This window comes from Moschus berezovskii, chromosome 10, assembly GCF_049115385.1.
Source record: "Moschus berezovskii isolate FMDL1 chromosome 10, NW_MosBer_1.0, whole genome shotgun sequence".
Classification (NCBI taxonomy): domain Eukaryota; kingdom Metazoa; phylum Chordata; class Mammalia; order Artiodactyla; family Moschidae; genus Moschus; species Moschus berezovskii.
The window spans coordinates 108782289-108806567 of record NC_142469.1 but is presented as its reverse complement, the minus strand read 5'-3'; the positions used below and the strand labels follow the sequence as shown (position 1 = coordinate 108806567).

The following is a 24279-nucleotide window of genomic DNA, read 5'->3' as shown; positions in this document are numbered from 1 at the left end:
GCTCGGTCCCTCTCTCTGAGCCTCAGGGTTTTCTCCTCTACCAGACGGGATGGTGAAGTCCACGTCACATGGGACATTAAACAAGACGCTGTTCTCGGTGCACAGAGCATCCTCCCTGCAACTTAGCAAACGTCTGATGTGCGTGACCGCCCCTCTCCCCAGTCCTCCTTCCGAGTCCAGCAGGATCCTTGTTCTGAGCCCCCCGCCTGGGAGTTGACCCGCCCAGCTCCTCTCATCCTGTCTCCCAAGACCAGCAGGGTTGCCAGCTCCCGAGGTGCGGAGGCCGCCGGCCTGCCCCAGGACGGCCTTGGCTAGAGCAGGACGAGCCGCAAGACGCGGGGCCCCGGCCCCCCCAGCCCTCCTGCTTTCCTTTTCCCTGGAGAGGGAGTGCTTCCTTGATGCCTGGGGGGTCGGGGTGGGGGACACTCAGGCCGAGGTGCTGCCCCAGTTGTCCCTGCATCAGTTCTCTGATGCGGAGTCTCTGAAACGCTGGTGCAGGAGAAGCGGCTCGCGGGCACCTGGCCTCTGGCCTTGGACGCCCCTAGCGTCCCCGCTGGCTGCAGGGGGTTGTAGGGGGCTCAGCGCAGTCCTTGGCGAAGGGAGGGGTGTGTGCACGCGTGTGCTCGCGCGCGTGCGAGGGGAGGGCGAGGGCAGAACCTGCCGCACGGCCCCCTCCTCGCCACCCCCCCTCCCCCAGCCCTCGGTTGCTATGCGGTTTCTATGGCAGCAGCATCCTCAGACCCAACTTTCACCCGTCGTTTAGAGCCAATTAAGGTAAAATAGTGGGGGGAGGGGGAGTGGCCGCCCAGGGGAGGGGGCGAGGCAGCGAGTCCAATCTGAGGCCGAGCCGGCGCGCACTCCGGGAAAGTCGCAGCGCGCATCCCGAGGCTGCAGCCTCCTCCTCCTCCTCCGCTCGCAGCGCCGGCCAGCGCGGAGCGGCCGAGCCCCTGGCGCAGCCCGGGGGTGGCGTGGCGACCGTCGGGGCCGAGGACACGCCGGCGGAGCAGCCACACTGAAGACCCCCGGCTCCCTCCCCAGGCCCCGGACCCGAGGACCGGACCGGCGCCCGCGGCCGTCCCAGCAGGACTGCGTCCTCACCGGCTCGCTTCCTCCAGCGCCGCCCCGCCTCTGCCTGCGCTCCGACATCCTGTCTAGATCTCTGTACTGTTCGGTGCCTCCGGTCATTTGCTTTCTGTCCATACTTGATCCGAGGGAAAGTTTTCAAACATGCCCATCGCACAGTTGCTGGAGCTCTGGAAAAAGATAGAGGTGGAGCCCATGGAAATAGAGGTGAGTCCAGAGAAGGGGAGTGTGGCGCTGTTTCTGCAGGACCCTTAAAAGCCCCAACTCTGCGGCCAGTGGGCAGTGTGTGTACTGTCAAGAAAGCACATTTACTGAGCGACTATTACGTGGTAGAGTCTGGGATGTTAATGAGTATAGGTGTGTGTGCTGCGTTTGTACACATATAAACTGTACATATGTGTGTGCACACACACCCACACAAGGCGTTGTGTGTGGTGTAAATATATGAATGAAAATGCATGAAGAAAAAAATGGCTGCTCTTCAGCCAAACTTCAGGATGCATCTTAGAGTGTGTGCCTTAGAAGAGTCTCCATGCTTTTAAACTAAGCTACATCAGTTTATTTCCTTCAACAAGTGGCTTTAAATTAAAGCCCTCCAACTGCTACAGTGAAGGCGAAACAAGTGAGGAGCTCTGCTTCAAAAAACAAGGCATAGAGATGATGCAACGTTCACAGGGTGTGGGTTTGAATAAAGAGGAGAGATTGCGGATGAAAAGATAATGAAATGCACATGTCAGCGGCCCACCTGCGGGGCTGCCTGGTGTGTGGGAGGCAGGTATGATTCTGCCTGACTTGCACTACCCCAGGATGCAGAGCTCTCCTTTCCTGGAATTTCGTTTGTTTAATTTGAATTCTAGACCATCAGCGTATAGTTTTCCTGGAAGAGAAAGTTCCCCAAAGTTATTAAGTCTATTGAATTATTTAATATACCTGTGCTGCGTTTATAGCAACTCAAATCACGTTTATAAATGGCAAATTTTAGTAACTGACCAAACCTTTATCTTTCGCCTTATCTCGTACATCCTGCATCATACTAGGAAGAATTGAACTTACTGATATGATGCAGGATGTACGAGATAAGGCAAAAGTTAAAGGTTTGGTCAGTTACTAAAATATGTATACATACTATGTATTGAGACATTCACGTAATTTTGAACAGAAGGAGAGATTCTGTTTCAGAAGAGAATTTAGTTAATATTTTATATTTAATACTTTTTTGGAAGCCACACTGACTTATTAATGCCTGGGGTGTGTATATTGGTCAGAGGAGTTTGTCAAGCCTGGCACAGATATGAAGGCCACTTCTTCGATGGAGCCCCTGAGTGGGAGGCGATGACGCCACGGGTCAGTGCTATTGGTTATTCTGTCTGCACACGAGGCTGGAGGCTGTTCTCGGCAGTGACAGCAACACCTTAGAAAGAACCTCTCACTCAGCAGGCTGCCAAATCAAGTTTATTTTTCCTTTTGAGAGAGGTTTGGGTTTTTATCAAGTTGAACTAATGACTTGAATTAATGATGGACCAAAAGGCCCATTACTATACTGGGTGCTTTCTGAGCCCCTCCTGGTGATCTAAACTCTGCTGATGGTGGTGGGGGCCAAGCCGGCTCCCCTCAACATCTGAGCCCCAAGGAGGAAACCTTTCTGTTGGGGGAGGGTTGGTCGGGGTGCTTAGAAAGGAGTGAGGAGTGGAGGAGGCTTGGAGCACGTCTTCTGGGACTCTGGACACTGTGTCGTGGGCAGTGACCCAAGCTCTGGACAGCAGCTTGCGCTTTAGACATTTCTAAAATTGAAAATACACCAGAAATAAATATACTCGCATTATTAGAAATATGTATAACAGGCTCTGAGAAAAAGCTTGCAATCTGGAATAATCTGAAGCACAGTTGGCCGAGAGACTGCATGGCCTCACCACCCCACAGAGAGGGCACCTTTATGGAGGTCTTTGAGGTTCATGTATATGCAACAACAAATAATAAAAATTGGATAAATTTAAAGGTCCTGAAGCAAAAGAAATTTTCTTCAGGCTTCCTGGGTGAATGTTTTGGGATAGTAAACCCTAAGGAAGTTAAGACAGAGCATTCAATCTCTCTTTATTTGGAACCCAGAAATGAGAGCTCTTTCTATAGAAACATTAAACCTGAAATATTAGCCCTGAGATATTTCAAGGTGTCAGGGAAAGGTGAAATCTCTCTATTTTGGAACCCAGAGGCTGATTTTGTTTCCCAGTTTGGCACATGTTTTATGTTGTGTGACACTAAAATAACCCCCATATCAAGGACTTGGGCAAAACTAGATGGAGTCCATTTGACCTCTGAACTCCAAGTTAAGTGTCACAAAATCCTTGCATAAAAGTTGTGATTTTCTATAAGAAAATTGCTGTATGATGCAAGTGCTTACGTTGTTTGCTTTTACACACATTTAACAGGACCAGATGTTGGTTTTCCCGGGGTAGCGATCAACGCTCGTGGATTCTAGGTTTTTCCTGCCTTCATGAGTTACTTCCCCTCTAATCTCGTTTCTCATCTGCAGTGAGAGGGAACTGAACTAAGTTGAATTTGAGGGTCATTGGACTAGAGAATCTTTATAAAAATCCTTATGTAGAATCCCTACACATCCTTATAAAAATCGACCCTGCTTCAGCACGTAGACCAGGGGAAGTTCATTTGACTGTCTAAGGAAAGTGTTTGTGGCTTATGAATTGTTTTGAGGTATCTGGAAGGTGTATTTTACCCATGAATGAGGCATGTTGACAAGGAAACATGTGCTAATTAAAAAATTGGGACCTCCATAAACCCCAGAAGAAGCTGGCACCAAAGATAAGCACAAAATATTGTGTGAACAGGAGGAGAAGGGGACAACAGAGGATGAGATGGCTGGATGGCATCACCGACTCGATGTACATGGGTTTGGGTGGACACCGGCAGTTGGTGATGGACAGGGAGGCCTGGCATGCTGCGGTTCATGGGGTCGCAAAGAGTTGGACATGACTGAGTGACTGAACTGACCTGATTGTGTGAACGGTGTGTCAGCAAGTTAGACACACATCTTCAGAGCAGGACGTTTCCGTCACTGCTGTCAGCAGGGGCACAGTGCCCAGGGTGTGCTCCGGGGATGGGGGGATGCGGCCGGGGAGTGAGGACTTGGGACACGTGGTGGGAACGGCAGGCCAGCACCAGCCCAGGTGGCCCATTCTGTTTGTCCTTCAGAGGACTCAACGAGATTTTTCCTTCCGAGGTGTCATCATGCATTAGAGAGAGGAGAAAGCCCTGATTTTAAGCAATGCAGATCAAACACGACTCCTGAAGTTCCCAGCCTAGCTCCTACAGTGACGATTATCTCATGGCTGCTGGGCTGAAAACGAAACTAGAAATGGTTGTGACAGCAGCCAACTCTGAGCGTCCGCCGCACGCCAGAGCCGGGAGGAGTGCTGTGAGGTCTTATTTCCCTGTGTTCTGTCTGTGTCTCCAAGTGGCAGATATTCTTATGTCCCTGGTTTTCTACGTGGGGAAACTGAGGTTTGGGTTAAGCAATTTGCCTGAAGTCATTAAGTGGGAGGCAAAGCTCAGACACAGACCTTTCTGTTCAAGGCTTACCCTGCAGAAACACAACATTTTATGCTTTTATGATTCGGGGCTTGACTCTCTCTGGTTTAATTCACTCTCTGAGCTTTGGCTTGAGATTGTGGTTTTGTTCCACTCTAACAGGCTGGCTACAAAGCCTCCCTGTAACCTGTTTCTGTCCTCACAGCCTGAGGCTTTTGGAGGCCGTGAAAATCCACACCCCACCCCCCTGCTGGTCAGGGCGTTATATAAAACACCTGCTGGTCGGGGCGCCGTACAGACCGCCTGCTGGTCGGGGTGCCGTACAGACCCCCTGCTGGTCGGGGCGTTATATAAAACACCTGCTGGTCGGGGCGCCGTACAGACCGCCTGCTGGTCGGGGTGCCTTACAGACCGCCTGCTGGTCGGGGCGTTATATAAAACACCTGCTGGTCGGGGCGCCCTACAGACAGCCTGCTGGTCGGGGCGTTATATAAAACACCTGCTGGTCGGGGCGTTGTACAGACCGCGTGCTCCTCCTCTCAGTTGTGGTGTCAGACGTGCACAGTTGGCTGATCTGGTGATTTGTCTTGTGGATATAAACACTCACTGCCTTCTTTGCCTCCTGTTACATAAAGGGTCTGTCTCTGGCATGAAACTTCGTAGAGTTTTAATTAAATTCAGGTGGAGAGGGGCCTTGATGCCATTTCCACGTCCTACTGTCCAGTACTGAGTATCTAGTTAGTCCTTTGCATTGACTGCCTGTATAATGCTGTTTACAAGAACACTGGCATGCTAACTGCACTTCGTGTGTCTCTTTTGTTGTCAGACCACCGAGGAGGATCTGAACCTAGACTCAGAGCCCACCATAGAAGACACTGTGGAAGAAGTAACTGTAAGTGTTTTATTATTTGGGCAGGAGGGTGGGGTGGAGGGAGGAAATGAAAGATTGAAATTAGTGGTTATTTTAGTGAAATATGTGTGTATATACATACATGTACACACACACATGTACCCATATGGGTTGTGTACATATTATAGTCAATAATTTCCCGCAAAAGGTATACTTAGAACACAGGAAGAAAAATTACCACCCAAGGTGAGATTCAGAGTCTTCTCGTGTGGACATTTTAAAGGGAAAATGACAAGTCATTATCAATTAAGACACACAGGGAAAATAGAGAAGTGAGAGATCACCCTCATCTGCCAGAGGTCGGGTCATGTAGCCTCTTAGAACGTTTGGGATGTGTTGTTAGGGCCATGGGAGGAGGTGGATCCCTCTGCAGCCGGGGGAGAGCAGATGGGGGACGCCTGGGCCGAGGGCTGAGCGGGTCCTGAGTCAGAGAGATGGGGTGATGGGGGGGCTGGGGGCGGAGCAATGGATGCAGGGCGGGGCTGGGGGCGGGGCGCTGGGGCGCTGGGAGGGGGGCCGGGAGAGAGAAATGGGGTGCTGGGTGGGGAGGAGCGATGGGGTTCTGGGCGGGGCTGGGGGCGGGGCGATGAGTGCTGGGTGAGGTCGGGGGAGGAGCGATGGGGCGCTGGGCGGGGGCGGGGAAGAGCAATGGGGTGCTGGGTGAGGTCGGGGGAGGAGCGATGGGGCGCTGGGCGGGGCTGCGGCAGAGTGATGGGGTGCTAGGGGGTCGGGGAAGGAGTGATGGGATGCTGCGGGGCCGGGGCAGAGTTATGGGGTGCTTGGGGGGGCCTGGACTTTGACGTCCAGGGAATCTTTGGTGTATTTCCAGCAGGGAGATTGCTGAGGCCCCTCAGTCGTCAGCTTCAGGAGACAGGCTCCAGGGTGCTCACGGTGGCAGCCAAACTGGCACCACAAACTGGCACTGGCCCCTGACCGTGCACCAGGATACCCTCGAAGTGCTCGGTAACTCACAGAACCTGTTACATCACTAACTGCAGTTACTTCCTAAGGTCTCCTGGTCTCAAGCTGTCTTATCCTCAGCACTTCTGATGGAAATGTAGGTGCTAAGTTGTTGCAGGAATGCAGGAAAGTCGACTGAGCTCTTGAAGTTGTTTTTGGTAACAGAACATGAGGTAGAGGAGTGTTTACTGTTTCCTGGTGTCACCTTGTCCGAGTGACAGAAAGTCAGCCTGCCTTTGACTCTTAGTAAATGAAGAGTGGTTGGGAGTGTCTGCAGGACACAAGGTTGATGTGTGGATGCATTTGTAAAGTTTGTGGGGAAACTGAAAGACACTGTGGTCCAGCCTGTCAATGGCTGCTTCTGAGAGATGATGCTGAAAACCTCAGGCTTCAATCCAGCAGCAGGGAAGTGTCCCCCAGGGGTTGTGAGCGGTTTTTTCTGGGGCCAGGTTTCCCACGTACGTCCTCCTTAGCCTTCAGAGCAAAAGATCCTTGGCTCGGATAAATGAAATCAGACGGCAACAGAGTTGGGCATGAGGGCTTCACACTCCTTGCCAGTCTGAACGTGTGTGATGACTAAAAAAGTCTTACTTTCGGAAAAAATATCCACTTCCACAACAGTGTGTTCATTCAGTCAATCAAGAATATTTACTGGTGGCCTGTGGGTAAGATCTCATGCTTTGCATGGAAGAGGAACAGATGAGCGAGACTGTCTGTGATGGTCCCAACCTTGTTGCTCCTTTTACTGATACAGTTCTTACATGTGGAATGTTCTTTACATATGTGTGTGTGTGTGTGTATAAAGTGTAGGACATTTTATGCAAAAATTTGGGACATCTTATGCAAAGGTCTGTCTAGTCAAAGCTATGGTTTTTCCAGTAGTCATGTATGGATGTGAGAGCTGGACCATAAAGACTGAGCACCAAAGAATTGATGCTTTTAAGCTGTGGTGCTGGAGAAGACTCTTGAGAGTCCCTTGGGCTGCAAGGCGACCCAACTAGTCAATCCTAAAGGAGATCAGTCCTGAGTATTCATTGGAAGGACAGAGAAGCTCCAATACTTTGGCCACCTGATTTGAAGAGCCGAATCATTGGAAAAGTCCCTGTTGCTGGGAAAGATTGAAGCCAGGAGGAGAAGGGGATGACAGAGGATGAGATGGTTGGATGGCATCCCTGCCTCGATGGACATGAGTTTGAGCAAGCTCCGGGAGCTGGTGAAGGACAGGGAAGCCTGGCGTGCTGCAGTCCATGGGGTTGCAAAGAGTCAGACACGACTGAGCCACTGAACAACAGCAACAAATGCATAGGTGTCTTCAGAGGTGACGCTTGTCCAGTTGGACCTCACGCCGCGGTTCCATCCAACCTCTGAAAAAAGGGCTCTGATGAAGGTCGAGATTAAAGATTGAAAAGAAGCTGGGAGCGTCTGCGACCTTCCTTCTCCTCAGCTCTGCTGAGGGAAGGCTTCCTGTCTCAGAGAGTCCTGTCCTGCAGGGGGCTTGTGTGTAAACTCAAAGGAAGGTGACTCTTCATGAGAGTCCACGTGACACATCAGAGGCCATCACCCTTTGTATTCCGGAGAAAAACAAAAGAAAAACGAAACCAAAACGCCTCAGCAGATCCCATTAGGAAATATCCCGTCAGCTGCTGTTTGAGGGGTTCCTGGAAGGGGCTTGTCAGAAAGAACATATCTGAGGCCCCAGTGAAGTACACTCCGGGAGTTGGTGATGGACAGGGAGGCCTGGCATGCTGCCATCCATGGGGTTGCAAAGACTTGGACACGACTGAGTGACTGAACTGAACTGAACTGAGGCCCCTGCTCTGCGGGGTTTGGTGGTCCTGTTGCCTTGCTCCTTTAGCCTGGTGTGTGTAGCAGGACCAGTGGAAATGCTGCCAGATGACACCGGGGAGGGTCAGGGCTTAAGGTACAAGCACCTGCCTTGCTGGGCTGGGCACTGTGGTACGGAGCGGGGCTCCTGACCCACATGCAGGCCCCATCAGTCATCTGGGGGGAGGGACGTGGGGACGGGGAGCAGGTCTGGGGAGCGGGGGTCCCTCCGGGTGTATCCAGGATGATCCTCTGAGCCGGGGTCAGCAGCAGCCCCTGTATCCCTGCTGCATCCCTGACCTCTGTGTCTAGATGCTGCAGACACGCGGGGGTGGGGGGGTGGGGGGGCGGGGGGAGGTTAGGCGAGTTTCAGATTTCACAGAATGGCCTGTGGAAAACACTGGAATATGTATATATATATTTTTAAAGTGCTTTGATTTCAGGGTTCTGTTTATTAATAACGGTCATTTTCTTGTCTGGTCGACCTTAGAAACCAGGTCCAGAGAAGCCACCCCCAGCATTATTGTGGTTTCCCCTTACTTCCTGGTGACTCTTGGGGTGTTCGCCTCTCCCGCTGAAATTCTGCAGTTGGTTTTCACAGCAGAGATGATTCTGGCACCTCTGAGGCAGAACAGAGCTGGGAGGGCGGCAGCCTTGCTGTCAGCCTCAGCTGGCAGGAGAGCACTGTGCGGCGGGGGGATGACAGCTCTTGGCTGAGTGAGGATGCTGGAAGGTAAGGCACCAGCGGCCTGGCCCCTGGCGTCTCCCCGGGAGTCAGGGGACCAATGAGACCACCTCCAGGCAGGCGTTTTTCAAATCCCGAGCATCTATTAACGTGAACTCCTTCAGTGACCAACATCCTGATTTCCTGACAGATGTAGCTTGGATGTCCTTAGTTCTCAGCCAGGGGAGAGGGGTGAGAAGCAGGGCAGGGGTGAAATTTTGGGGAGTCCTTCAATCTTGAAGGAGAGAACAACCCAAGAGTGTTTTCAGAGCCCTTGGGACTAAGTCACGGTAGCAGCAGGCTCTTGCCCAGGTCAGGGTTGAGCCACCTGCACCCAGGTCACCTGCAGATGTCAACAGATGGCCTCTTACCTCTCGTCCTGCACTGGGAATCTAGACAGTTTCATTGTTCCTTAAAAAATGACAGAAAAAGCAATCCAAACTGGATTGAATAGAAGTGAGACAAGAAGAATAATGAAGGCTCAGAACTGATAAAGCAATTACAAGCAGTGCAATTACAGCTTGAAAAGATAGTTGGGAGCTTGAAAAGAGATGGATGAGTCGATCTTCCCAGCCTGCTTGTTACCTGCCATCAATCTCTCTTTACAGAACCCACCTGTCTCCGAAGCTGGAGTTGGCGAAGGCACGTTGGCTATGTCACCATTCACATTTGCATTGTCTTGTTTTCTGTCCAGAAGAAGGCAAGAACTCTAATCCTTACAGGAATTCTAGAAAACAGCAGTATAAACATAATGCATCTGGAAGAAAGGCTAATGTGACTAAGCCTCTGCAGTTCCCATGGGCATTTAAATGCCCTGCACAGTGGTAACAGTAATGGCTTCACCAGACGTCAGCACCTATTGGGGCAGACAGGAAGGAAAGGCAGGAGTTGGGGATGAACGTTGGTAGAGCGTATTTGATGTGTCGGTGGTAATTATTTGCAAGGATCAAAACGAGACAAGAAGCCCAGCTCCCATTGTTAGCCGCCATGGGTCCTTTCGGTTATCACATCATCTCTGAAGTGTTTGCCGTGATTTCTGTCGGACACAGAAGACGGCTTGCAGCTATTTTTGGTTTCTGCGATCCTCGTCTTTCTGCTTCTGTAGCAAAGTCAGCAGGAGCATGCTTCCAAGTGCTGCCTCTCTGGGAATAAAGTGATTACTCAGTTCGTGCTAATGTTGTCTAGAACCCTGGCACAGGGACCCTGTTCTGCTGTCTGAGAACAGTGCATTGGGAGGGTACGCGGTCCCGCCTTTGGGTGAGCAGAGCAAACTGTTCACACCTTACAGGGCTCGGGCTCTGGCCCTGCGAACCAGCCAGCCACCTGCAGCTTCCTGACCGCCCTGGGGGGCAGGGTATTTCTTGCCAATACAGTGACTTCACGGGTGGTCTCACTGGGAAAAGGTGCCCACCGGGTCACTGTGTTGAGATGGTTGCTGAATCATGAAGCAAAAGTAAAGTCATTCAGTCATGCCCTACTCTTTGTGACCCCATGGACTGTAGCCTACCAGGCTTCTCTGTCCATGGGATTTTCCAGGCAAGAGTACTGGAGTGGGTTGCCATTTCCTTCTCCAGGGGATCTTCCCGACCCAGGGATTGAACCTGGGTCTCCTGAATTGCAGGCAGACACTTTACCGTCTGAGCCACCAGGGAAGTCAAAGCTGCCCTCCCTGTGTAGTTGAATGCACAGCAGTGGGGCTGGAGGAAGCTCTGGGGTCGCGTTAGGGTGTCCTTTAGGGCCTCCTGCGTCTGGCCCCCTGAGGAATGATGGTGCACGTCTGCCTGCAGAGGAAACCCGACGATGCGCTGAAACAAGAGCCCTGCTTCTGGCGCATCTGACTGATGTCGTCTTCCATCTTCCTAAGACCGAGAAGTGGGCGGCAGGTCTGTTCTTTCCGCGTTTTTCAGGTGGTGGAACTGAGGCATCAGAGATGATGTGATTTGCTGATCACAGCAGAGGCCCGTGAAAAAGGGAGTTTCAGACCAAAGCTTTTTCTGCTGACCTATTTTCTCTTCCTAAATCTCTGAGGCCAGGTGGTGGGTTTTGGGCTGATGCACTAAGGGCCCGGGGTCAAAGGCTGTGCGCCGTCCTCTGCTCTGGGTTTAAAGCAAGGTTACAGGTGCGTTGGGAGCCCTGCCCGCGTCCCCTTTCTGTGACCACACTGGGGTCAGAAACTCACCGCGGCCCCGTCTGTCCCCAGGGACAGTGTGGCGCCCGCCCTGCGGTGTCACTGGGCTTCTCTCTCTTTCTCTCTTTTTGAAATTCTCGCTCCTTCTCCCTTCAATTTGTTGCTCTTGTTCAGTCTCTCAGTCGTGGCTGACCCTCCGCGACCCCGTGGACTGCAGCCCGCCGGGCCTCCCTGTCCATCACCATCTCCCAGAGCTTGCTCAGACTCCTGTCCATTCAGTCAGGGACACCATCCAACCATCTCAGCCTCTGTCGGCCCCTTCTCCTCCTGCCCTCAGTCTATCCAATGAGTCTGCTTTTCGTGTTACGTGGCCAAAATATTAGACCTTCCAAATCCTCTTCAAACTAGGAAAAGACAAAACTTGTTCTTTTTTGTGTGTGCATGAAAAACATGGGGGAACTTGAGCCAGAGGTGCTGTTGAAAGATACACACCCTATCTCTGCTTTTTTGGCTAATATCCCTGTCACGGGTGGGATGCTTTACTGACTTAACGAATCACAAAAGTTTCTTGTACTTTACTGATATCAAATGGATCATTTAAATAATTACGGTAAGAGAGGATATATATATATACAGAGAGAGAGGGAAAGTGAATTTTCCTCCTTGATAATGCTGTACATGTGTGGGGAAGGTTCAAAGTATCAGAGAGAAAATCGTGTAGCTTCTTATCCTTTGGATATTTTGAAGAAATAAAAAGTCAAACAAATCCCCCAAAACGCTTACTCTTGTAACACAGATGCAGCTGGGAACTGGGTGTGGAGACACAGACTGCAATTCGTGTGAGTCATAAAAATCTCCAGGGAATCATTAAGACCATTTTTTCTGAGATGTGGCACCAAAACAGCCCACGGTGCCAAGTGAATGTTGAGTGAGTGCCTGGCTCCTTGCGGGAGGCTCCTCCCGCACAGTCCCTCTCCCCGGCTCCTGGGGCGGGGGGAGTGGGGAGGACTCCCCCAGGGGCCCAGGCCCTCCGACCCTGAGCCAGGTCTCACCTTCCGTCTCAGGTAGAATGAACCGAGCGGCGGCATGTAACGTGAGCAGAGAAGACGAAAGGATTTTGAGTCTCGGCTTGAAGATGCAGACACACAGATTTTCTAGCGCCCTCCTGGGAAGATGGGAGGTCTCAGGCTACCCAGGCGGGTGGGGCAAGCCGCCTCCAGCATCACAGCCCCCGGGGCACTCATCCGGGCGGCCAGCGCCCCCGGCCCGCCCAGCCACGCCCGACCCCTCCCCTCCCCTCCCCCTCCTCCCGCCCCCCGCCCCTCCCCTCCCCCTCCCCTCCCCCGTCTCGGTTTTTTCAGCGAGCGTCTGCCAAGCATGGCTCTGTGCCTGGCACCGGGCCGCCTCCAGTGATTCAGGGACGGCTCACGTGAGCGAGGCAGACGAGAGTCCCTGCACCTTACGCTCGAATGTTCCTGCAAGTAAACAGCGAGCTTACGAGACGGTTCCGCGTGGCGGCGGGGGCTGTGGACCGAAGCAGACGGTGCCGGGGTGGGAGCACGCGTTAGGGAGGACCTCGCCCGGCAGGTGGGGGTGAGGTTGGGCGTAGATGACCAGTCCCCCCAACCCGAAGGCAGACGGTTCAAGGCCGAGGGGGCCGAGGGAGCAGGCGGCGCTGGGCGGGCGCGGAGGCCCGCAGGTCTGCGGACTTGATTCCAGTTGCTCTGGGAGCACTGGTGACTGCTGGGCAGGAGAGCGGCGCGTTGGCGTTGAGGTTTTTCAAGCACAGCCTCTCCGGTTGTTGGGTCAGGAAGCAGGGAGTTTGGGGAAAAGAGTGAGGTCAGGGAGCCCGGTTCGGAGGCGGCAGGGCCCGGTGAGAGGCGGTGGTGTGGGGGCGCAGGGCGGCGGGTGGCGCCGAGTTCCTCCTGGGCCTCCTCTGCCTGCGGTATCGGGGGCTCCTCTCCTGGGCCGCGGGGGAAGTTCCACGGATGCTGCGGCTTACACAACTGACATTTGGTTTCCTGCAGTTCTTGGGCTGGAAATCAGGTCAGGGTATCAGCGGGCTGGGTCCTGCCGAGGCGGGGAGGGCGACTTCCCCCAGGCCTCTGCCCCAGCCCACGCGGGCTGCCCCGGCCCTTGGGGTTCCGGGACTTGTGGAGGCAGCTCAGGTCCCTGCCTCCGTCTGCACGGAGCCTCTCCCTGTGGGCGTCTCACCTGGCCGTCTGCTCCTGAGGACACTAGTCCTTTCAGATCTGGGCCCACCCTGATCACTCTTGTCCCAATGAATGACACCCGCAGAGACCCTCTATCCACACGAAGGCATGTCCTGAGTCACTGGGGTTTGGGTTTCGACAGATCTCTCTGGGCGACAAGTTTCAACCCATAACAAATACACTTGGGACACTCAGTTTCGTTGGTCTGCTGCGTCCAGGTCTCCGAGTCTTTGCCAGAAACCCTGCTTTTCCGATCATGACATAAACACACAAAATGCACGTGGACTGGACTTCTGTAGCCATCTCTGCTGCTCAGACCCAGGCCAGGCCATGTGCTGAGTCCCCATCAACTATGCTCTGCCTACCACATGCTTCTATGCAGGGGACTCTGGGTCGCTTCTGAGACTTGGTGTCCAAGGGCACCAGAGCCCCCAAGACTTGGGTCACCCCAACTTTGCAGTGCTGGGGGCACCTAGTTTGGGAGCAGAGAATACTTTGCTGTAGTTTTGTTTGTTGTGTAGGAGAAGTGATAGCCACAATACAGAATATATGGTGATATATTGATAAAAATGATGCAGAAAGTTACTTTAAACGTAACTACTGATTCATAGAAGCCACGCCGGCTCCGAGGAAAAAGCAAGAGAGTTCCAGAAAAACATCTGTTTCTGCTTCATTGACTATGCCAAAGCCTTTGACTCTGTGGATCACAATAAACTGTGGAACATTCTGAAAGAGATGGGAATACCAGACCACCTGACCTGCCTCTTGAGAAACCTGTATTCAGGTCAGGAAGCAACAGTTAGAACTGGACATGGAACAACAGACTGGTTCCAAATAGGAAAAGGAGTACGTCAAGGTTGTATATTGTCACCCTGCTTATTTAACTTCTATGCAGAGTACATCATGAGGAACGCTGGGCTGGAAGAAGCACAAGCTGGAATCAAGATTGCTGGGAGAAATATCAATAACCTCAGATATGCAGATGACACTACCCTTATGGCAGAAAGTGAAGAGGAACTCAAAAGCCTCTTGATGAAAGTGAAAGAGGAGAGTGAAAAGGTGGGCTTGAAGCTCAACATTCAGAAAACAAAGATCATGGCATCTGGTCCCATCACTTCATGGGAAATAGATGGGGAAACAGTGTCAGACTTTGTTTTTTTGGGCTCCAAAATCACTGCGGATGCTGATTGCAGCCATGAAATTAAAAGACGCTTACTCCTTGGAAGGAACGTTATGACCAACCTAGATAGCATATTAAAAAGCAGAGACATTACTTTGCCAACCAAGGTCCGTCTAGTCAAGGCTATGGTTTTTCCCATGGTCATGTATGGATGTGAGAGTTGGACTGTGAAGAAAACTGATCGCCGAAGAATTGATGCTTTTGAACTGTGGTGCTGGAGAAGATTCTTGAGAGTCCCTTGGACCGCAAGGAGATCCAACCAGTCCATTCTAAAGGAGATCAGTCCTGGGTGTTCATTGGAGGGACTGATGCTAAAGCTGAAACTCCAATACTTTGGCCACCTCATGTGACGAGTTGACTCACTGGAAAAGACTCTGATGCTGGGAAAGGTTGGGGGCGGGAGGAGAAGGGGACGACAGAGAATGAGATGGCTGGATGGCATCACCAACTCTGTGGACATGAGTTTGAGTGAACTCCGGGAGTTGGTGATGGACAGGGAGGCCTGGCGTGCTGTGATTCATGGGGTCGCGGAGAGTCGGACACGACTGAGCGCCTGAACTGCACTGAGTCACAGGGAAATAAAGAATAAAGAAAGAAGTGAAAGAACACTTGGACTCAGCGCTCAGACAGGCAGATGGCTGTGTTAGCTTCCGATCGCTGCGGTAACAAATGACCACAAACTTGGCGGCTGAAAGCAACAAGGGTTTACTATTGTACAGTTCTGGAGATCAGAGGTCCTAAAGTCTAGGAGTTGGCAGGGCCGTGTTCCATTTCCAGAATCAGTTTCCTTGCTTTTTCTAGCCTCTACTCGTAGTTGCTTAGTTGTGTCTGACTCTTTGCGACCCCAAGGATGGCAGGCCACCGGGCCTCTCTGGCCTTCAGTGTCTCCCAGAGTTTGCTCTGACTCATGTCTGTGGAGTCGGTGATGCCATCCCACCATCTCTCCTAGCCTCTGGAGACACCTGAGTTCCTTGGCGTTTTGCCCCTCAGCAGTGGCATCACTCTTTCTCTGACCTGACCCTCCCACCACCTCCTACAAGGACGCTTGTGATGGTATAAACCATTCATACGATCCAGGGTACTCACCCCATTTCAGGATCCTCGACTTAAACACATCTTCAAAGTCCCCTTTGCCTAAAAGGCCACACATCGCAGCTCTGGGGCTTACCTCGTGGGAATCTTGGGGTGCCATTATTCCACCCACTGTGGTGGCACCCCCGTGGGACAGCTGGCCTGGTCTCCCCTGACCTGAAACGGAAGCCTGTGGGTCCACATAAGGGATACAGCAACGGATGTAATGCACACGCCTAGCTTGGGTCCTGATTGAAGAAACCGACTCTAAAACATATTTCTTGGGACAATTCAGTTCAGTTCAATTCAGTTCAGTTCAGTCGCTCAGTCATGTCCGACTCTCCACGACCCCATGAATCAAAGCACGCCAGGCCTCCCTGTCCATCACCAACTCCCGGAGTTCACTCAAACTCATGTCCACAGAGTCAGTGATGCCATCCAGCCATCTCATTCTCTGTCGTCCCCTTCTCCTCCCGCCCCCAATCCTTCCCAGCATCAGTCTTTTCCAGTGAGTCAACTCGTCGCATAAGGTGGCCAAAGTACTGCAGTTTCAGCTTTAGCATCAGTCCTTCCAATGAACACCCAGGATTGATCTCCTTTAGAATGGACTGGTTGGATCTCCTTGCAGTCCAAGGGACTCTCAAGAGTCTTCTCCAGCACCACAGTTCAAAAGCATCAATTCTTCGGCGATCAGCTTTCTTCACAGTCCAACTCTCACATCCATACATGACCACGGGAAAAACCATAGCCTTGACTAGATGGACCTGTGTTGGCAAAGTAATGTCTCTGCTTTTTAATATACTATCTAGGTTGGTCATAACTTTCCTTCCAAGGAGTAAGCGTCTTTTAATTTCATGGCTGCAATCAGCATCTGCAGTGATTTTGGAGCCCAAAAAAATAAAGTCTGACACTGTTTCCACTGTTTTTCCATCTATTTCCCATGAAGTGATGGGACCAGATGCCATGATCTTTGTTTTCTGAATGTTGAGCTTCAAGCCCACCTTTTCACTCTCCTCTTTCACTTTCATCAAGAGGCCTTTGAGTTCCTTTTCACTTTCTGCCATAAGGGTGGTGTCATCTGCATATCTGAGGTTATTGGTATTTCTCCCAGCAATCTTGATTCCGGCTTGTGCTTCTTCCAGCCCAGCGTTCCTCATGATGTACTCTGCATATAAGTTAAATAAGCAGGGTGACAATATACAGCCTTGACGCACTCCTTTTCCTATTTGGAACCAGTCTCTTAGGTGATTTTAAATGTGGACTAGATAACAATTCTGTTAATTTTTTTTTTTTTTGGTTAATTTTTTTGTTACTCTTTTTTGCTGAAGTGTTTTTAGGTGAAGTATATGAACCATGCATTTCACTCAAATATTTCAATACGCCTCTCTCAAGAATAAGAATGTTTTCCTGCATAAACATGTCACCCGTTGTGACTGGCAGGTTGATGCTTTCATCCTGCCCTCCCCAAAACCATGGATTTAGGAAGGTCAAAAGCACTTCGTTTTATAAGTTAAAAGCTACCCACCCTTCTCTCCGTGTGACTTTGCTCCCTTGAAAAAACCAGTTTATCTAAATTGTACGTCTGTTGGACAGGGCATTGATTTCTAGCTGTTGATTTTAACAAAGAGGGTTAGCTGCTGACCTCATAGGCTTTTTAAGACAGAGCTGCCCAGCCCGTAACTCAGGCCTCCTGTGTTTACTGCGTAGGAAGTTGGGGTTTGTGACCTGGAGCCTTTGCCCAAGAGTTCCTGCTCTTGCAGAGTCAGCGCTGGTTTGTGTGCCTTGAAAGCAAAAGTAAAACCTAGCTCTTGATATAATTGTGAAGTTGGACAAATTCTGCTTTTCGACTGTCACTTCTTACATGCAAGCTTTATTTAATTCTGAAGGGAGAATCACTTGGATAGATTATTGGTAAAAGGCAAGCAAGTCAAAAATCAACAGTGAAGTGCTCGGACCTTCTCATCCCACCTAGGATGTAGGAAAGCATGGAGAACTTGGCTGACAATAAGGAGAAGCTGGGTAACCTGCAAAGTCCTGGCTTTCCTTGAGCCCATCAGAGCGCCCGGCAGCCAGATGGACTTTATCCTGAAGGATGACAAGCCCCTTTGTGGAGGGTAGGGGCATGGTCTGCTTCACGGGGGGCCCAGAATAGGTGGAAGACGCAGCCTCTGTGAAGGTGGGTGAAAGCCAACAGCTGAGTGTGGGCTCACGGCCAGCCTGACGTCCAGGAGTCCACTCTGGACTCGCGTCCTCCCCACGGGCTTCACTGGAGGTGTGTGAGGGTCAGGGCCTGGCTTCAGGGAGCCCCTCAGGGCACACAGCACAACCCCCTGATGCAGGAGCCTCAGCCCCGGGGAGTGGGAAGGAAGTCCTCCTACACCCCGGCCCTGGCAGGACCCTGCGTGTGGGAAAACACAGAAGCTGTAGCCAGCAGCTGTGTGAGAGGGTCAGGAGTTCCTCCCTGCTCTATCTTCAGTACACTGGCAATAAAAATTGGACATCGAAATTAAAATTATATATCATGCATCCCAACCCTATAACACAGAGGGATAGATCTCAAATATATGCGGGGCTTTGTGCATGCTGAGTCACTTCAGTCGTGTCTAACTCTTTGCAACCATGTGGACTGTACCCCACCAGGCTAATACTGGAGTTGCCATTTCCTCCTCCAGGTGTTCTTCCTGACCCGGGGGTCTAACCTGCGTCTTTTAGGTCTCCTGCATTGGCAGGCAGGTTCTTTACTTCCAGGTGTGGGAGGACTTCCTTCCCACAGCTGGGAAGGCCCTGAAAACAGTAAAACACTGTTGAGAGATTAAATAAACCTAAAATAATGGGGAGATATACTAAGTTCATGGACAAGAAGAGTCTGTATTAAGGTGTTCATATTCCAAAGTGATTTTGAGATTCAGTGCAATGCCAACTGAAATCCCAGGTTTTTCCTCTTTTAAATAAAATGTATTTTTTAAAGCAGTTTTAGGATCACAGCAAAATTGAGCAGAAAGTACAGCGTCCCTAAATACCTCCTCCCCACCCACATCACAGCGCCCCCACTGTCAGCCCCCCCATCAGAGTGGGACATGGTTACGGTGGTGAACCTACATGGGCGTGTCGTAGTTACCCCAGATCCAGTCTGCATTAGGGTTCGCTTCTGGTGTTTCCCTTCTGTGGATTTGGAATGTAACGTGAAATGTAAACGGACATGTACTCATCCCTGCATCACACAGAGTGTTTTCACTGCCCCAATAATCCTGTGTGCTCTGACTACCCATCCCTCCCTCCCCGCTCGCCCCTGGCAACCACTGACTGTTTATTGTCTCTACAGTGTTCCATGTCGTGTAGTTGGAATCACACAGTACGCGGCCTTTTCAGGTTGGCTTCTCTCACTTAGTAAGATACATGCAAGCCTCCTCCACGTCCTGGCATGACTTGGCGGTTTGTTTCTGATGCTGAGTAATATTCCACTGTCTGGCTGGGCCACAGTTCACTTACCCATTCACCTACTGAAGGACACCTTGGGTGCTTCCAAATTCTGGTGATTCTGAATAAAGTTGCCATAAACATGGTGTGTGGACTTTGTGGGGATCTAAGTTTTCAACTGGACTTCCCTGGTGGTTCAGCGATAAAGAATCCACCTGCCAATGCAGGAGATGCAGGTTTGAACTCTGGGTCGGGAAGATCCCCTGGAGAAAGAATGGCTGCCCACTCCAGTGTTCTTGCCTGGAGAGTCCCAAGGACAGAGGAGCCTGGCGGGCTGCAGTCCGCGGGGTCGCAGGGTCGGCTGGACTGAGTGTGCACACACTGTGTCTGCCCGTTTATCTGTGTGTCTCTCCATCAGCCTGTCCGCCCATCACTGTCTCTGTAGCTATCGTTTACCCCCACCCATTACCTATGCATTACCTGTCCGCCCATCACTGTCTCTGTAGCTATCGTTTACCCCCACCCATTACCTATGCATTACCTGTCCGTCCATCACTGTCTCTGTAGCTATCGTTTACCCCCACCCGTTACCTATGCATTTGTCTTCGTTTGTGTCTCTGTCTGCCCACCCTTCCCTCCATCCACCCATGTATCTGCATGTCAGTCTGTCGTCTGCTGAACTCCCACAGGCAATCGCATAACTGTGAGACTGTGTCTTTAGTGTATGTGTACATGGTGAGTGCGATGTGCTTGGAGTGTTCTCTGTTGCAGTTGCCATCCTCAGTTTTGGAGTTTCTCTCTATGGCCTTTAGCTACTTGACTCGGCATGGGAAGACGAGGGTGAACGTCGCAGGGAAAGAGGAAAGAGCATGCGTGCTCTGAGGGAGCTCCACTGGAGGAACACCCCCATCAGGAGGTGCAGAGACAAGCAAGGGGGTCAGTTCAAGGGGCTTTGCTCTCATTTTGCGTAAAGTTGGTCCCTTTCCTTTTGGCAGTGGGAGGGGCAGCGGGGGAAGGGGAGGCATCTACACCTCATTAACCTGAAACTGACAACCCGATCGAGGTGATGGGAAATGAAAGCAGAGAGAGAAACAAAAGATAAATATGTACCAGCCCGTCTTCCCAACTCTGAAAGGTGGGCTTGGAATTCAACTCTGAGCTTCCTGGAAAACACGCTAGTTGCTTAGTTAGTTGTGTCCAAGTCTTTGCGGCCCCATGGACTGCCGCCCCATGCACTACAGCCCACCAGGCTCCTCTCTCCAGGGGATTCTCCAGGCAAGAATATTGGAGCCGAGGGGAAGGAAATGGCAACCCACTCCAGTATTCTTGCCTGGAAAATCCCATGGATGGAAGAGCCTGGTAGGCTACAGTCCTTGCAGTCACAAAGAGTCGGACACGACTGAGTGACTTCACTTCACTTTAAGGATCAGAACACAGATTCCTTTGCTTTTTCCATCAATGTCCTATACATAGAAGGTCTTGATATTTGTTGAATGACTTTTTTAGGACATAATGTTTTTGTAAGGAATTCTGTGAGGAACATTTTAATAAAGCAATCAAAATCACACACACACACAAAACAATATTGGAGCTGGTTGCCACTTCCTATTCCAGAGGATATTCCCGACCCAGGGATTGAACTGGGGTCTCCTGCATTGCGGGCAGATTCTTTGCTGTCTGAGCCACCAGGGAAGCCTGAGTTTCCTGGAGGTTGAGGCAAAAAGGGAAACATGATCAGTGATGCAATTCACAGCATCTACACATCAAAACACAGGCATGAGCAAGAACACAGCCTTGCTCAGAGCCATGGCTGAGGGTAAATCTTCCTTCTTGCGCCCATCAAGGGTGTCCTGCATAAAGCAGTGGAGGTCACGCTCAGAGATGAGCCCCCACAATGAAGATAGCATTGAATTCTCTATGTATCCTTCCTGCAGTATCTGTAGATATAATCTGAGAATGTGTAGAAAAACAGAGATCACTGAACAGTGTCACAGGGTCAGGCCTGTGGGACATGCTTGAAGCCTGTGGTATTAATAATACCAACCTGATTCAGGGGCAGCTTCCTATCTTATGGAACAGTGCATGCATGGAACACGTTTCTGGCCATCTCTGAGGAATCTGATTTACCCGCTAAGCTTCTGTAAGAGCCAGTCAGAGCTCCATGCTTGCAGGAGGGTGGCAGAGTCCTCCCTGAATCGTGTATACCTGACTCGAATCCTTGACCTTTCTTTCTGAGGACGTGGGCTCAGGTTCCCCATGGTGTTAGCACCCTGCTCAGGACACAGTAACCACACCAATATAAATTCTATTTGTATTTATGGAATATTATATTATAACATAGACTTAGCATTCTAAGTGTGACGGGGGTGTGGCGATTGTCAACAGGTCCTTGACAAAAACTACTTTTCTGTTTCTTCAGAACAAACAGAAACCTTCCCATCAAGTTTTAGATCAAAAATATAAATACTTATTGACGTGGAGTTGATTTGGAGCAAACAAGAGAAAAATGGGCTACGCTCCACTTATTCCAGCCACTTAATAGCATTTACATCTGTTTTCCTCATTAAAACTTAAAATACCCAGCAACCTAGAACATTTGCCAAAGAGAGCGTCTATTTATGTTCAAAGTGTTATTTAATGACTCACTGTTGTATTTGCCTTGATTCATTCTTTCAGGTTAATTTAATTCTGTCTTCTTTGTTTTCTACTCAAGATCGTTAATCTTAAAGGCAGGACAACAGGGTGACAGCCGCAGCAAGGGCCCTGGTCTTTCTTGCTGGAAGGTTTCCTTTGCAGGGTCTGGGCTGCCTCCCCCCACACCAAGGTGAAGTCTGACTGAGTCCAGGGTTGGGGAGTCTCTTCACCCACACTCCACTGAAATAGGAGTTCCAGGTTACCTCCTTGTGGGAAACTCTGCCTTCTGCATGGTGCTAGCTCCCTGGACTCAGGGGGGCCGTGCGGAAAGCAGTGGGCTCACCTTGGCTTCTGTTCCCGGGGTCTGCTCTCCTCCCTTCCCAAGTCGGCAGCTCCGCACAGCTTCCTGGGGTCCACACGGGTCCTCCAGCCCAGGTTCCCCACCCACTTGGAGGTGCAGCAGATTGGCAGGCTGCAAGGGCCTGGGGCGCTGGGACCACCAGGCAGCTGACGGTGCTAACGTGTGTGCTGCTTTGGTTTCTCACTGTGGAAATAGGACAGGTTCACAGGCGCACACATACACACCCAGAGAGACTTGACTTGAAACCAGATTAAGTTCTATTTCAAGGGCAGTCAGGAAATATGTCCCTGGAGCATCTTCAGTTCAGTTCAGTTCATTCATGTCCGACTCTTTGCTTCCCCATGAATCACAGCACGCCAGGCCTCCCTGTCCATCACCAACTCCCAGAGTTCACTCAAACTCATGTCCATCTAGTCGGTGATGCCATCCAGTCATCTCATCCTCTGTCGTCCCCTTCTCCTCCTGCTCTCAATCTTTCCCAGCATCACAGGCTTTTCCAATGAGTCAGCTCTCTGCATCAGGTGGCCAAAGTATTGGAGTTTCAGCTTCAACATCAGTCCTTCCAATGAACAGCCAGGACTGATCTCCTTTAGGATGGACTGGTTGGATCTCCTTGCAGTCCAAGGGACTCTCAAGAGTCTTCTCCAGCACCACAGTTCAAAAGCATCAATTCTTTGGCGCTCAGTTTTCTTTATAGTCCAACTCTCACATCCATACATGACCATAGCCTAACTAGACGGACCTTTGTTGACAAAGTAATGTCTCTGCTTTTTAATATGCTGTCTAGGTTGGTCATAACTTTCCTTCCAAGGAGCAAGCATCTTTTAATTTCATGGCCGCAGTCACCATCTGCAGTGATTTTGGAGCCCAGAAAAATAAAATCAGCCAGTGTTTCCCCATCTATTTCCCATGAAGTGATGGGACCGGAGGCCATGATCTTAGTTTTCTGAATGTTGAGCTTTAAGCCAACTTTTTCAGTCTCCTCTTTCACTTTCATCAAGAGACTTTTTAGTTCCTCTTCACTTTCAGCCATAAGGGTGGTGTCACCTGCATATCTGAGGTTATTGATATTTCTCCCGGCAATCTTGATTCCAGCTTGTGCTTCTTCCAGCCCAGTGTTCCTCATGATGTACTCTGCATACAAGTTAAATAAGCAGGGTGACAATATACAGCCTTGATGTACTCCTTTTCCTATTTGGAACCAGTCTGTTGTTTCATGTCCAGTTTTAATTGTTGCTTCCTAACCTGTGCAATGGCAAGCCACTCCAGTACGCTTGCCTAGAAAATCCCATGGATGGAGCAGCCTGGTAGGCTGCAGTCCGTGGGGTCGCTAAGGGTCGGACACGACTGAGCGACTTCACTTTCACACATTGGAGAAGGAAATGGCAACCCACTCCAGTGTTCTTGCCTGGAGAATCCCAGGGACAGGGGAGCCTGGTGGGCTTCCGTCTGTGGGGTCACACAGAGTCGGACACAACTGAAGTGACTTAGCAGCAGCAGCAGCAACCTATACACAGGTTTCTCAAGAGGCAGGTCAGGTGGTCTGGTATTCCCATCTCTTTTAGAATTTTTCACAGTTTATTGTGATTCACACAGTCAAAGGCTTTGGCATAGTCAATGAAGCAGAAAGAGATGTTTTTCTGGAACTCTCTTGCTTTCTCGATGATCCAATGGATATTGGCAATTTGATCTCTGCTTCCTCTGCCTTTTCTAAAACCAGCTTGAACATCTGGAAGTTCACGGTTCATGTATTGCTGAAGCCTGACTTGGAGAATTTTGAGCATGACTTTACTAGTGTGTGAGATCAGTGCAATTGTGCGATAGTGTGAGCATTCTTTGGCATTGCCTTTCTTTGGGATTGGAATGAAAAGTGATCTTACAGAGTGAAACTCTGGTTCTTCCTGCTGACCCAGCCCAGGGCTCCCTGGCTGGATGGGCCGTGGGCTGGCATGAGTCACCTGGCGCAGGGGCCTCATCTGTACTTAGTCACAGAGGACAGCCCTTGTTCCAATGCAGGTTTTGTTTTGGCTGGAGCTGCACTTCCGTCACGGGTCCATGCACAACACTTGTGACTTATTTATTGATTTATTTATTTTCTATAAACGTTCTTGTGCACAACTCCTGGAGCTTTTGCACAGAAGTTTCTCCTGGATGTGTTGATGTGTGTGTGCAAGTACATGGGCGCGCACACACACTCACACACACACACACACTCACACACACTCACACAC

The 24279-nt window shown here is 50.7% G+C and overlaps 1 protein-coding gene across 1 annotated transcript in view; it reads left to right on the top strand.

Annotated features, from left to right (window-relative positions):
- The first annotated feature begins 1212 nt into the window (after positions 1-1212).
- RPS6KA2 (ribosomal protein S6 kinase A2) overlaps positions 1213-24279 on the top strand; it is a 336387-nt gene continuing 313320 nt past the window's right edge. Inside the window, exons 1-2 of the mRNA XM_055433551.2 lie at positions 1213-1290; positions 5453-5518. Of these exons, the coding sequence (XP_055289526.1) occupies positions 1228-1290; positions 5453-5518 (129 nt within the window). The 5' untranslated portion in view covers positions 1213-1227. The remainder of the gene's footprint in view (positions 1291-5452; positions 5519-24279) is intronic.